Here is a 15180-nt window from a genome sequence, read left to right as displayed (position 1 = left end):
TGGATTTTTATAAATAATAATAATAAGTTTGTTTATTTTCTCACCACAATATTGGTACATTGAGTATAATAACAATCACTATACATAAAAAAAAAGAATTATATTGTGGGAGACTGGTGCCTAAAGTAGACGTATTTCAGGTCACCAGGACTCCACTCCTTGGAAAACACAAATTTGCAACTTAGAAATATTTACTTGTGCATTGATAATTTCGATAACTAAATTATCCATTTAAATTAAATCTAGTGTTATGACACTAAACATTTTTAGAATTACTCCTATAAATCTCGTCTAGAAAAATGTGAATTTCAGGAAACGCGGACATGGAATCTCAGAAACAAAACTATAAACAAGAAGCAGTTGCGCAACATTAGAGCTCGTTGTGAAAAAATTCGTCCTGGGAAATACTACTGACTATTTCTGCCCTCAAGCACTAATGTGAGCATTACTGCTTTCCGGTTTTGAAGGGTTATGAATGCTGGTGAAATTACAGGCACGTGGACTTATCAATTTATGTCTCAGGGTAACGGACGCAGTGGCAAAGCCCCTCAGATCTTTGCTTTAAAGCTCTGATTGGTACTCCAACTGCTATGGACAGGCATGTCGCTTACCGCCAGGCGCACGACTTGTTCGTCTCGTCATTTAGGACTTAATTTCGTTCAACAGTGAAACATGGGAAATCATTTACTGACAGCGAATTAATTAAGGGTTGAAATCATGAAGCAGCAAATAAATATGTCCAGATAAAAGCTAATTCATATTTTTAAACAACAATTTAGTAGCCACGGTCGAACCCACGGTGAAGCTAAGAGGAACCCACAGGTCGGCCGATGGAGCTAGGCTGGCCCGAGGACGAGGGCGTCCCGGGCTCGTCTTGGTCCAGGTGGAGCGGGTTCACGCCGATGCGCGCGAGGAGGGTCGCGGGGGAGAGACGTCAGTGTGTCGTTTCGTTATGCTCGTCCTGTCCTCCGCGATTCTGGCGGGGTTGCACCGCTGGTGCAAGTGGAGGACGATGAAGTGGAGAAGAGTGCAACAAATGTTAAAGGAAATGAGGGTAGGTGAACTTAGCTTATGCGCCGTCTACCTCGATATCAGGGCGAACAGATATTTTTAAAGAAATAGAAAATAGTACTCCGAATAACAATTAAAAACTTTAATTAAAATGTAAAAAACGACGATACAAAACAGTGCACTCGAAACAATAATAAAATCGCCATCCGTAAGCTAACTACTACTCGAGGTCTATTACAGGAGCATAAACATAGTTCTACTGTTAATAGTTGACTGGGTAGTTTGCAGACTGTTCTGATTGCAGCATCAAATCAAGGGTTCCCAAAGGGTACCATATTTTTGACGACCTTGGTGGCCTAACGGTTTACATTGTGGACCCTGGATGCCTATTCGATTCCCGGTAGGACCAATTTGGGATGAAGTTTTCTAAATTAGTTCGGATCAGGGTGTTCTGGAAAGTGGCCCAGAATTCCGTTGCTCTGCTCTTTAATCTTTATTGCTCAATGATAACATAAACCCTGTCAGGACGCTGCAACTTAACTTACTTTACTAAGTACATAATTTATTCTCGTTATTTATTTATATATTAATCGAGTTATAATCAAAAATCTCCTGTAATTTATAAAAACAGTTCGATAGCAAGTATCTCTTCAATTTATTTGCAAACATAATGTTTTCTATATTTCTTATTGTGAGACGTAAGTATTTTGTTGTACAATCTTTTATTGTCATATAGGTAATATGTACCTGATTAACAATGTACTTTGTCAATGAGGTAACTTGTTGATTAGTTTTTCTAAAATTGGCTTTATAGTGATTACTACTGTCTTGTTCAAATAAGTGATATAGGCTTTATCGATCTCATCGTCACTTTCCATCGGGTGAGATGGAGATCTAACGCGAACTTATTTTTTTTTTTAATAAAAAAAGGGCGTACACACATTTTTCACTGTTGTAATATTGACATAAGGTCCGTTTTCTGACCTGCTCAAGCCGATTCTGAGTTAAGTGTGGTAACTTCTTCGTGTCCAAAGTCCATTCGACAACTAAAAATTTTTGATTCAAACTTATTTTAGCAGCTGCAGAGCTCCTTGAGAAAATGTTCGTCCAGGGAAGTACTGCCATTTTACCTATTTCTGCCGCCAAGCAGTAATGTGAATATAACTGCGTTCCAGTTTGGAAAGGTAAGGGTGCTGGTGAAATTGCGGGCACGTGGGACTTGTTAAGTTATCTCTCAGGGTGACGGACGCAGTGGCAGAGACTCTAAGATCTTTGCGATTTAGAGCTCTGATAGGCACTGCAACTGTTCTGGATAGGCGTGTCGCTTACCACCAGGTGCACGACTTGTTCGCCCCATCACTTAGTGTTATAAAAAAAAAAGAATGTTTCAAATGGCATTTTAATACATGCTATTTGCACAAGTTAGTTTTGGTACATTTAATGCTATCCGTTTTGTCTGAGTCAACAAGTAGTATTTTGCGCCGCGTAGTTTTTGCATTGGGTGGTATTTTTATTTATCTGTTTGGATTCTATAATGACCAGAAACCCTTACTTACATAAACGAATAAAAATAAAATACAATGCAAACATTTATTTACTCCAATAACTGTGCCGTGCCTCCATTACCGGTAGCTTTCGTAATTAAAGTTTTGAGTACTTTAAAAATATTCTTTCAAATTCCTTTTAAAGTCGATGTAGAAACCTTCGTATCAGAATTTCATGTAGAGATTATTAATTCGCAGTGTTTAAATCTTTAGAGAAACATTTTCACTCATAAAAAATATATTCGGGACTTTATTTCCATTGTCCGTTACATAATATTGTCCAAAATGAAGTATACAAAATTTATTATGCACGAGACGGAAATTAATTCACTGATTTATAAAATAATTAGCTAATTTAAACTGCAAACATGACAGTTACATAAATCTTTTAATTACAACGTTTAATTTCATTATGCGAAAACCTGTGTAAGTCAACTGTTGTAAGCTTGTAAGATAAATGTCTTTTACAACTAAAATATTCAATTTCGTTGTCAGTTATCGTGTTTCGTAAATGGTCGTTAAACAAAAACCTCTGATAATTGTATTGTATGATTTACTTGTATTGAAAATTTTACAATATAATCGAAATAAAATAAGAGGCATCGGATTGGGCACCTCTAGTTTGGGCCTCTCAGTTCTGTTCAAATTTGGACTGTCGCCTAATAACTAATTTCTGTAAATGACGTCACTAACGTCAATATACTAACGGCACTAATTCCAATTCAAAGTCTCAAGTAAGTCAAAACTTCAAGTAAGTAATACACAATATTTTTTAGTAGCAGTAGACATCCTTGTGAAAGAGTTCGTCCAGGGTAGTACTGCCAACTTACCAATTTTTGCCGCCAAGTAAGTAAGTAATGTTAGCATTACTGCGTTCCGGTTTTGAAGGGTAAGGGTCTGGTGAAATTACAGGCACATGGAACTTGTCAACTTATGTCTCAGGGTGACGGCGCAGTGGTAGTGCCCCTCCGGTCTTTGCGGTGTAAAGCTCTGAGTGGCACTGGAACTGTAATGAATAGGCGTGTCGTACAATAAAATAAACAGACGTGGTGTGCGCGGAAGTGGTACCTCGCAGCCTGAAGAATAAATTTTGTCTCAATCTATGATCTTTCCCTTTAGTCATTACTTTTTATGTGAAAATTATTTTTGGCATTCCTTTCGGCTGATCGGGTACAAAAGCCCCCAAACGAAAAATAAAAGAAATTAAATTACTGTATTATCACCTGGAATGTAAATTTCCACACATTTTTCTATAAGCTGTGATTGTTTTTTTACCCAGAAATAGAGAATATAGGAACGTTATTATAAAACACATTTAAACATAAACGGAATGCAAGAATTATGGTGAACATTTGTCACAACACTTTTGTACAAATCGTTTTTTATATGAAAATTCTTTTTAGCATGTATCTCAGATTCGAGAGCTTCCAAATTAAAAACGAGAGAAAAGAAATACCGTATATTACCTGTAACAAAAATATTACAGGTTTCTAACATGCAACATCGAACTACATGAAAATGTAGGGAGTAAAAGGAATTGGGTGCTGGAAAAGTCTCGCAACATTCGGCGCGTATGCTTAAGATGGTGGATAGAGTCATGAGACGAGCGTTTGTCCCAAACGTAAATACACACCCAATCAGCTCTTCTAAAGTAAGATCAAAGTTTTGGTTCTCGCTAATAACGGCGTAAAATATTTGTTTCTATGTTCAACTCTAAGTTGGCTTTAGCAATCACGAAAAGAAATCAGATTAATAAGGTTTTGGTTACAGCTAATAAAAGACGTAAAATATTAGTTTCTGTGCCCAACTCTACGGTGACTTTAGCAGTAACTAGAAGAAATAAGGCTAAGCGCCCAGTTACACGAGGCGAAAGCTTTAGCGCGGCCACCGCGCGTCGACCGCCCAGTTACCGCGCCTTCATGTACATTAATGGCGAATCTGAATTCTATTTACTAGGCAACAGCATTTAAATTCCTCTGAATAATATAACCGCACAGTAAACCAAATTCAAGCCAGTCTCGCCCGCGTGCACGGGACACTCATTTTAAGTTACAGCGTAAAAGCTAAAAGAAAAGAGCTTATTTTGCTATGACAAACGCACGCGGTCACTGCGCGGCGGTAACGCGGACTCCGCTCGGCGGCCGGGGTGAGCGCTATGAAATTCGTGTCGAATAAATGGAATAAGGATTTGGTAGTCACTAAGTGCGGCGTAAAATATTTGTTTCTATGTCCAACTCTACGGCGACCTTAGCAGTCACAAGAAGGAACGAGATTATAGGTTTAGGTGTACGTAGGTTTGTCCAGCACATACTCGCAGACTGCATACTTTTTGAAAAACGTCTGCAGTCTGCGAAAGAGAGAAAATTTCCATTTCACCGTGGAGCGCGCCCTGGGGCATCATGCCCAGAAGGCTGGTAACGTTTTACTGAGTTAATTAATTTCACTTACAGAATTGTTATTGAAAAGTAATGCTTTGAAAAAGGGTGCAGCTTTAGTATCAAAATAAATAACTTAAACGGATCTGTCTGTTTTGAATTAAAAATCATAGACATTATTTTAATTATTTATTTAAAGCCCCGTAATAATGGCCATTGGGAAATGTGTAAGTTTGTAAGTCAATTTACTTTTTATTTACAATAAGTAGTATCTTGAGGTCTTTGGTTTCTGACGTGTGTCTCTATTATATTATTTATAGTACAAAAATTACATAATATACGTACTTTAGTAAAAAATACACATGTGTCATTTTTTAGTTAACTTCGTTATTTATTTATAAATTATACAAGGTGATAGAAACGACCGTTTTAGAAGATTTCGTCATAGATGAGTTTATGATCTGAGAAAGGTGGCCGGCAGCTGCTGGATGCGGAGCCTTATGTCCAGCAGCGGATGGAAGCTTATGATGATGATCTAGTCTACATTCTAATTATTCATAATAATAGTTTTAAGCGCTCAACATCTAACTTTTTAGCAATCGCTAACCACTTCTTATAGTTTTTCTCTGATTTTCTATCGAAATTAAATGAAGTAAAAAGTTGAAACGCGATTTGTACTTAGCCGGTGTTTTTTCTTTATAAGTGGTCAGAGAATCCGACATCTGTTTCCAGTTAATCTCTACTAATGTCCATTTGAGAACCATTAATGTCCGACCCGACGCCTCTCCTCGAATCTATTAATGGTCCCATTTACACTTTGTACATAATACTATGCAGGGTTATTTTTAATTAATTTGCAACTTTATAACTTTTCTATAAAACCAAGAACTTTTTTCAATCTTATGTTAGTTATTCATAATTTATATGAAACGTCAAGTAATGGTTTAATTTGCCATAAGTCGTAAAACAAAAGTTGGTTGTAATATTAGAAAAAAACAATATTTTTATGTATTGAAGACAATTATTAATAAAATTTTATCCTGCATGTTTGCATTAACCAGTGCGTTTTTAAAATAAAAGTATGTGTTATATGGAATAAGGAACCCCGTACTATGGTCTAGACAGTAAGTTCTAAGTTCTTCTGTTCGTGACCTAAATCATTAGAAAAAGGGAAACTTATGGAATTTATGCTTCGTTTACTAGAGATCAGTATGACAAAGGTAACAATTACTTTTAAATAGTTCAGACCAGTTCAAATACTTTATTTAGCCCCCAATTGTTGCACCGGAATCCATAACTCAATTACATTCAATGTTTTTCTACATCCGTCCCCGGTGCATTCATCCTTTATAAAATGTTTGTCTAACACAAAAGTACTGTGTAAACGTTGTTACCAATGAATTGTCTGACCGATCAAGTGTATTTATCGCATTTAAAAAAAGCGCAAGTTTATAAATATGCTCAGACGGAGAGTAATATACAAGCTAAAGTACCTTACTCTTAATTTCTATTAAATTGATTGAAGAAGTCATGCGAAACTTCAACACATGAGTGAAGATGCGGCTTCACGCCACGTGCCGCCGCGTTGTCCGCTGCAGCCCGTGGCCAAGGACGGCGGGCTCCTGGCAATATGTGTTACACGCTTCAACAAACTATGGAAAGAATTTGGAACTATTATAAAATGAGTGAAGCAGTGGCGAGTGGCGATGGCCAGCAAGTGTCGGCCGGCGTGCGGGCGAGATAGCGGCGGCGGCGGGTAGCGGCGAGCGGGCCGCGGTCACACGACGCCACTTCTCTATCAGCGCCCTCCTTGCCCTCCGCTCCTCCCGCGGCCAGCGCGGCGCCAACGGAATTCGCGCGAGCGACGCGCCTCGCGCCCGCGACGGTTCAGTGTACGTGCGACCACTCGCGGCCGAGGACGACAGCCGCACTACGCGCCCCGCGCTCGTTTCACTCAGCTTATTACGCAGTTGCGATACCACCGACCGCGTGGACTATTTCTAAACAAATACAACTGTACTCCCCACCCTCCCAGGACCCCGGACAAGTTGTGCGCGGAGTTTTAACCCCCGCGAACACCCAGTGATAACTCTTATCAGTGTGGAAAAGTTGCGTTAAAGTGCGAGCCGAACTCGGAAGGACGGTGGAATTTGCGCAGTGGCAGAATCTTCGGGACGGTGTGACGATAGTAACCGATACGAAACTGAGTGTTTCGGGCCACGTTACAAGGTTATCGCGCCTCTAGCCCGCCAGTGATGAATTGGAAAATCGGCGCGTAGTCACTCACGTGGTCCGCGCCCCGCCCCCGCCTCGCTCCGCGCGTATATTTAGCGAAAGTCGCCTCTCGGGAACGGTCCGACGGCTGACGCTCGGTGCACGACGCTGTTTATGAGCGTTACGGAGACGCCACATGTTATTGGCTTCAAATAACAGAGCCGATAAGGAAAAGACAGATAACCTCTCCGGACCGCGCTCCGGGGCCGCTAGTGTTCTGGAATCGGGAGGAATTATAAAAATCTGAAGCGAAATAGTTTTGAGATGTTAATTTTCGTAGTCGGCACGCGCCGGTGAGTGCCCTGTCCGACACACCCACCGAAAATTTCCACTGCTGAGTAATATAAAGTCGAGGAGATGTCGATCCAAGGTGGCGGTGGGTACCAGAGCCCGTGGTCGTCGCAGACTGGGCTGACGGAGTTGGACGGCGCCATGGGGGAACTAGAGCCTCTCGGCGAATTAACGGAGGTGGGATTCGAGCCGCAGACGCGCGCGCGCTCCAACACGTGGCCGTTGCCGCGGCCCGACAACTACGTGGAGCCGGCCGACGAGGCAGGCTCCAAGAAGAATTCCAACCAGAATCTGACCGGTAAATATCACTTGTCCTCGCTGATAGCGGGGTCGTACTTGCGATACCGCTGGCTATTTAGGTCGCCGCTGCGTCCGAGCTCGTCGTTCGTGTGTGCCACCAATAACGAACTAACATTGGAGAAGTCATGTAAAACGTATAAAAGTAATAAAAAAACACGCACCTGTCTCATAGCATCGCGTTAACTTATTGACACTTTTATTATCTACGTTCAGTAATCATGTTTACAAACACAAATCTACACTATTTGCTTTTGCTTTGACGTAGATAGAAGTTGCGTCGTCACGGACATCGCGGAGTGCTGTCGATATTGTCCATGTATATAGATTTGTATCAAATTTGCATACCTATAGGCCTTGGAGAAATACTAACAATTGGAACGAATTAATTTCGACGCGAGATACGTAAAGAAATATGTTATTCTGCTATAGAGCTAACCAGTTACGTCTATGTTACATTGAATTGATTTTTGTAATATTTGTAAACAAAACCGTAGAAATCGTAACTACTTTAAGTTGTTTACGCGTTTTTTGTTTCTGATGGAACCATTAGGATCGTTATGGATGTTGAAATAAATATTTTATAAAACATCGCAACCATGTTAAGTAATGTTAAATAAATTACGTAATCAAGTTACCTTATTTTCAATAAATTCTTAATTAGATCAATAAGGATTGTTTCATTATATAATGAGTTAACAGAAACAATGTTGTATAAAATTGTGAAACAAAAAATGAGGAAATCGGTTTTCGGATAATATTAACTTAAAAAATCTTACTTATTTGCTCCAAATTTAAATAGGATGGTAAAAATTATGCTATGGCTGCTAATTATAATAAATTTATCGATGTATTGTTACTTTAAGATAGCTTATTACAGTGTCTAAGTTTACCCTTTGATAATGTTTAAGAAAAAACAAATTAATAAAGCCCTTTGTAGTAAGTATACTTTAGTCGCCTGCATTTCATTCACACTCTCCATGGTTTTATGTACATTTTAAATGCTGTTATATACAAAATTTAAAAAAATTAATGTTAAATGAAACGTTAATTGACATATTATTATATTGTTTTAAATTCTTTATTTCATAGGAAATGAAACTATTTTTCCTGATTTGAATCACATATATTTGTTTTTTCAAACAAACCGACGTTTGTACCCGCGTCAAAGAACATATAGCTGATGTCAAACACCGTCGCGTAAACAAGTCTTTAGTCTGCGAGCATGTCATGGATAAACCTACACATTCAATGAAGTTTGACAAACCCCAGGTCCTTGCCGAGAGGCCATTGAAATTAAAAAACATCCTAATTTCAACAGGGAAGATGGTTTCTCCGTACCACCACTTTGGGATCCTGTATTTCCTCTAATGAAAAATCCCAAACAAACAAGACGGCAGTACTAATTAATATGTTTAATTTATTCTAATTTCTATTATTAATTAATAATAAAATGAACTTAATAAAAATTCATTCAATAAAATAATTTGCAAAACGTAATGTGGCGTAAATTGGAATGTTTCTTTGTAAAATTAAAAATAAGGTATTTAATTAATAACTTTTGTAACTATAGTCAAAATATAGGGTGGTTTACATTAATATTAGACATAACTGGTTGATGAGTGTACCACCTTAGTCAACCGTGACCATGGGGCCTGTAAAGGGCCCGAAACGTAGGTTTGTTTGAAAAACAAATAAACGCGATTTAAATCCGGAAAAATAGTTTCATTTCCTATGTAACAATCGCGATTTTTTTTGTATTTCAATTGGTATCTACATTTTTCCTTGTCCAAAAACAAATACATACCATAATCATCTATAACATTATCTACGTTACAATTTATGCAATAAAGCACAATTAAGTCAAGCACACACTATAGGTGAAAAGTAATTTTTTAGTATATTAGTGTTTGTAATAATTTTTTTTTATGACAAATGCCTACTAAGTGACGCTAGGAACAAGTCGTGTGGTAGGTTGTAAGCGACACGCCTGTCTATAGCAGTTGCAATGCCAACCAGAAGCTTTAAATCGCAAAGATCTGAGGGTCACTGGCTCTGCGCCCGTTGCCTTGAGACATAAGTTGACAAGTCCCATGTGCAATGTCATCTGCACCCTTAAAAGGGTTTTCATTATCCTGCATTGCAGTCCACCTTCCTTACTGCAAGATTATGAATGTAGTAGCAGCGTGCAAGCCTTCCTGCATTCCTGCAATGCGTCCTGCGAGACTGCATCCGTGGGCCATACGCAGTGTAATAGCGTGTGAGCGGTTTCCTGCCTGGTAGGCGGACTGCCATGCAGGTAGTGAACGGGCCGTTTTACCCTTCAAAACAGGAACGCGATACTGCTCACATTACAGCTTGGCGGCAGATATAGATAAGGTGGTGGTACTTCCCTGGACATTCTTGTTCACATGGAGTTCTTAAGAGAACCTAAATGAACCTAAGCTGTAAGCAGCTTAGGTTCATTCCTACATTATAAATTACCAAAAATGTTACCTAAAAAGAAACAATAGGTTTTATCATTCTCTTCCCCCCGTAATGGATGATCAGGTTGCATGGGGTGTCCCGTACATAATACATCTACTGGTTGCTGTATATTTAATGAGACTTCACATATCTAAAACGAAAGTAATATGACACAAAGTATTTAAAAATAGTCTCAGTACGGAGTACTAAAAAAACCGACCTCAAAAGTCATTCATCCCCTAGTTTGCTACCTTTAGAGGTGGAATATTTTCTTGAAATTTAATTAATAAAAGAATCGTCAAAATCGATTCAAAAATGTTACGTAATTATCCGCGTAACATTCACGCAAAAAAACGTACAGTCGAATTGAGAACCTGCTCCTTTTTTTGAAGTCAGTTAGAAAGGAAAAGGCTTCCAATGATAAATATGCATTATAACTAACGTGACCATACGTTCCGCTTTCAGGGGGATAGTCCCGCTTTTATCCTTCGTGTCCTCAAAATACTTAACAATGTCCCGCTTTGACGAAACAGGACTCACGTGACAATTAGTATTAAAAAATGCCGAAAACGGAAAATATGTAATGCCAGCCCAACAGACTAGACAAGACAGTTTTTTAAAATTTGTGGTCATAAAACATTTTTTAGTTATTTTTTTAATCATTGAGCATTTCGTCTACTATTATAATATACATAGATATATATATAGATACATATATATATAGATAGCATTACTATCATAATATCTGTTTTATTTTTAAACAATTATTACAACAAGAAATACCGTCCCGCTCTGAGGTAAAGAAATAATGGTCACGTTAATTACAACTGTGAAGTCAAATTTATCCTAGATAGTGATAAAGTTCATAAATACACCGTTACATCCGATTTATTTACCATATACTTAAGTTACTATACGTAACTTGCCGCCAAGCAGTAATGTGAGCATTACTGCGATCCGGTTTTTGGCGAAACTATAGTCGCATGGGACTTGCCAGTTTGCCATAGTGCTCCTTAGGTATCTGCTATTTAAAAAGTGGCATCGCAACTGTCGTAGCGCTTACCATCAGGCGCACGACTTGTTCATCCCGTCACTTCATATAAAAAAAATACGATGGAGATTTGAAAGATAAACTTAAGAAATATTAAGAGGGAGCAGAGGAAAAATTCTTAATCTTCGATTTGATTTTGAAGGGGTATATCCACTTTAAAGTTAAAAATAAAATATTGTATGAGTAACTACACGATATATTCAAGCATAGACATTAATCAGAAACATAAAACAATAAAGTTTCCTCGATAGATAAAAATCACGAAATGACCTCTAATTTTCACATTTTTTCGATTTATCCTCGAAATGCTACAGGTTATTAGGACAAAAATTAGATTATTAATTATATTTATGCATGATCGACATCTGTCACTACGGATTTTTTTTAATCCCTTTAGTTTTAGAGTTATTCCGCTAAAACGAATTTGGTACTAATCACGTCACTTTTCACGCGAACTTCAGGCATATATTTGTTTCATAAAATTGGGCGGAGCCAACGTGAAAACTTTTTTGGCATGAGAGCTCTAAAATAATAGACGAACGAAATATGTGATCGATATTATGATCTTACTCAATAATAATGTCTTTGTTAGCTAGAGATGATACCGTCTAAGATGGCAATGATTATAGTCTATTTTTACAAGAGAGTTTCAGATGCATCTCAACTAATAACTTAATACACTTAATACCGGACTTAAGAGCTGTTTGGCTCAATTCTCACAGGCGTAGAGTCGAAGCGTCGCGACGCGTCATGGTTTTTGCCTATAGCATATTCATCTATATTTTCCCATTGTTAAGGTACAAATTTGTGTTATCCAAGTATGGAATTGCCTTCGCACGTCGACTCTTGGTTAAAGCCGCGCGTTGCCGTCGTTGTAGTTCGAGTCTGCGCCATTGTGAGTTGAGCCTTGATTGATATGAGCTTAAGGACAATTAGTCCTTTTTATTACGTGTCTAGGTTTACAGATGATCCCGGTCATCCCATTTCTACAATTGTCTAAACGATCTTATGAAAACTGTTTTGGTATATTTTTACTATAATCATTGTTAATAATAATTATCAGGATAATTTATATATTATCATTCATAATTATAATTATTATTATTAATTATCATGATAATTATCTTTTTAAATATACCTTGATATTTATAAAATTCATTGGAACATAATGCTACTGGTAGCAATGTCGTGGCAGGTGTTTGTACATATTAGAGACGTAACCAAATTTTGCAACAAACGTGTTAAATGTCAATCTCAAAAATTCACGAACTAAATCGTTTTTCCAAAGATATTTTTTCGTGTTAGTTTTCTCACTGTTTGTGATATCGGATAATTATTAAAGATAATAAATATATCTTGACCATTTCGTACCCTGTTTCTTACTGTTATAAAATTCATAAAAATGCAGAACAAATAAAAAATATATATTATAAAATATATATAAATTATACAAATATGTATTAAAAATAGAGAATCTGTAGTCATTTAGAATGAAATATGCACCTTATCTTAAATTTCTAAGCATAATTAGACTTCGTAGTCTCAAAATAATGAAAGGGTGTAATTCGAAAAGTAAATTTTTTGCGAAAATGAAAAAAAAATTACATTTGATATCATTTTTGATATCAAGTATAATTTAATCTTATTTGGCTCCAGCCAAAATCGAATTACGTCACTTTATTGTGGATACGATTGGAACTGTTTTCATAAAAGTTTTTTAAAACATCGTAATTTATTTCTCCATATATAACGATCTTGGGTAATTTAAAAAGGTATAAACTTTTTTTAGATCGCCAAATTAATGTTTTTCCAAAACCATTACTATTGTTCAGTGGTATTAACGTATCCGTATACTTACACAGGTTATTGCACGTTCTAGACATAATGCAAAGTTCACAGCGGGTAATTATGCACAAAGCCTTGGTTGACAATTGTTTTACATCACAGACTATTTACGAATATTATTTATTTACTTAAAACATCATATTTTTGTAATTTTGCCATCAGTGAGCGTTTCATTTATAATGTAATTTGATTTAGATAATTTCACATTTTAGTAAGACCAATTTGGGGAATGAACTTTTCTAAATTGGTTTTGAAATTCCCTTGTTTGAGACCAGGTAATTGGTGTAACTGTCTGGCACTCATTATTTATGGGTCTGAGCATCCAGAGATGAAACTATCCATACGACTAATAAAGGAACAACATCGCTTTTATCCTGTACTATCGAATGCAAAACCGTCTCTATCCACTGATTAGATGCAGAATGGCCTCTATCCACATTTTTTAAAATTGTATACACTGTTTTTATAGCTAACTAAATTTTGTGAATCGAAAATTGTACTCATATTGCCATGGCATACAATTTTAATAAGGGACAAGACTGGAAACGTCGTGGTGATTATTTTTTTGTATACTACCAAGTGACAGGACGAACAAGTCGTGAGCCTGGTGGTAAGCGACACGCCTGTCCATAAGAGTTGCAGTGTCACTTAGTGCTTTACATCATAAAGATCTTAAAGGCACTGCCACCTTGCCCGTCACCCTGAGACGTAAGTTGACAAGTCCCATGTGCCTGTTCGCTCTCATTACGGCTTGGCGACAGAAAAAAGTAAGGTGGCAGTACTTCCCTGGACAAAGTCTATCACAAGAAGCTCTACTGCTTCATACTAAAAATGTTTTATACACGATTAATTCCCCATGTTAAAATCAAATAATTATGAAAAACTTAAGTGATAAATGCTAACCCTCTTGTTAAGTCTTAACTTATGAACGCAATTTGTTCCAGGCGCCCCACCTCTCCCAACATCAGGAGTAACATCCAAAAAGAACTCGTCCCGCCGCAACGCATGGGGCAATCTGTCGTATGCAGACCTCATAACGCAAGCCATCACTTCAGCTCAGGACAACCGACTCACGTTGTCGCAGATCTACGAGTGGATGGTCCAGAACGTGCCATATTTTAAGGATAAGGGTGATAGCAACTCTTCGGCTGGATGGAAGGTAAGATTACAAATATAGACTTAACTTTTGTTTCTTTAAGGCGAGGTCACGCGAGTCTAGATTTTAGGAGGTGAGGTGTGGGGGGGCGCCCGCGCGTCCTGCAATCCGCCCGTAAAAAAATAATGTGATTAATATGATTAAATAAGAATAAGCTGAAAAAATTTTACATAGATCCGACAGCGGCAGCGGACCGCGTATCGTGTCGTTAAAGCGCAGGTCAATTCTCAATTTTTGGCATAAATGTGTATTTAATAATTATGAGACTTCAGTTGAAAATAAAAATTTAGCTGGTTCTCTGTAGTACTGAAACAGAAGTATCTTCATATAACAATTATGTGCAAGGTTGGATATTTTGTTCTTAAATAATTCGTTTTAGGTTTTTATTTTAGCCTGTTTTCGGGATTATATGATCAGGTAAAGTAAGTACTTACGTCCTGTAATGAAAAAATATTTTAGATTTAGGCTTTTATTTTAGACTTAGATTTATGATACATTTTTGGTAATACCGTTATTTAATAGTAAACACCTTGAACATTTGATCTAGCATAACAGTTTTCTCTGCTTCTCCTCCGGTGACACGTCTTAATTACCGTACGGATATCTTGTATTTGTTTTAAAAGTGAAAAGGTTTTAACTTAAACTGTCATTTGGAATAATAATGTATCAGTAAAAGCCTTACTGTATTCTTTAAAAAAACTTTTACTGGTTACAAACAGATCACGACCTCACAGTTTCCTTCATAGAGGATTTTTTTTTTAAATTAACGCTGCCATAAACTTTTACGAAACACACGAGCAGTTAGTCGCTACGGAGAGCGCAAATCTGAACACCTTCAACCTGAATTTGACATCGCCACGTTCTGGAATT

The 15180-nt window shown here is 37.4% G+C and overlaps 1 protein-coding gene across 1 annotated transcript in view; it reads left to right on the top strand.

Moving 5' to 3' along the window:
- Window positions 1–6219: 6219 nt before the first annotated feature.
- LOC113231880 (forkhead box protein O) overlaps window positions 6220–15180 on the top strand; it is a 201800-nt gene continuing 192839 nt past the window's right edge. Inside the window, exons 1-2 of the mRNA XM_026466420.1 lie at window positions 6220–7793; window positions 14099–14313. Coding sequence (XP_026322205.1) covers window positions 7562–7793; window positions 14099–14313 — 447 coding nt within the window. The 5' untranslated portion in view covers window positions 6220–7561. The remainder of the gene's footprint in view (window positions 7794–14098; window positions 14314–15180) is intronic.

Source organism: Hyposmocoma kahamanoa, unplaced genomic scaffold (assembly GCF_003589595.1).
Source record: "Hyposmocoma kahamanoa isolate Upper Pololo Valley unplaced genomic scaffold, ASM358959v1 66, whole genome shotgun sequence".
In the NCBI taxonomy this organism is placed as follows: Eukaryota; Metazoa; Arthropoda; class Insecta; order Lepidoptera; family Cosmopterigidae; genus Hyposmocoma; species Hyposmocoma kahamanoa.
This window is presented reverse-complemented; position numbering and strand designations above follow the sequence as displayed.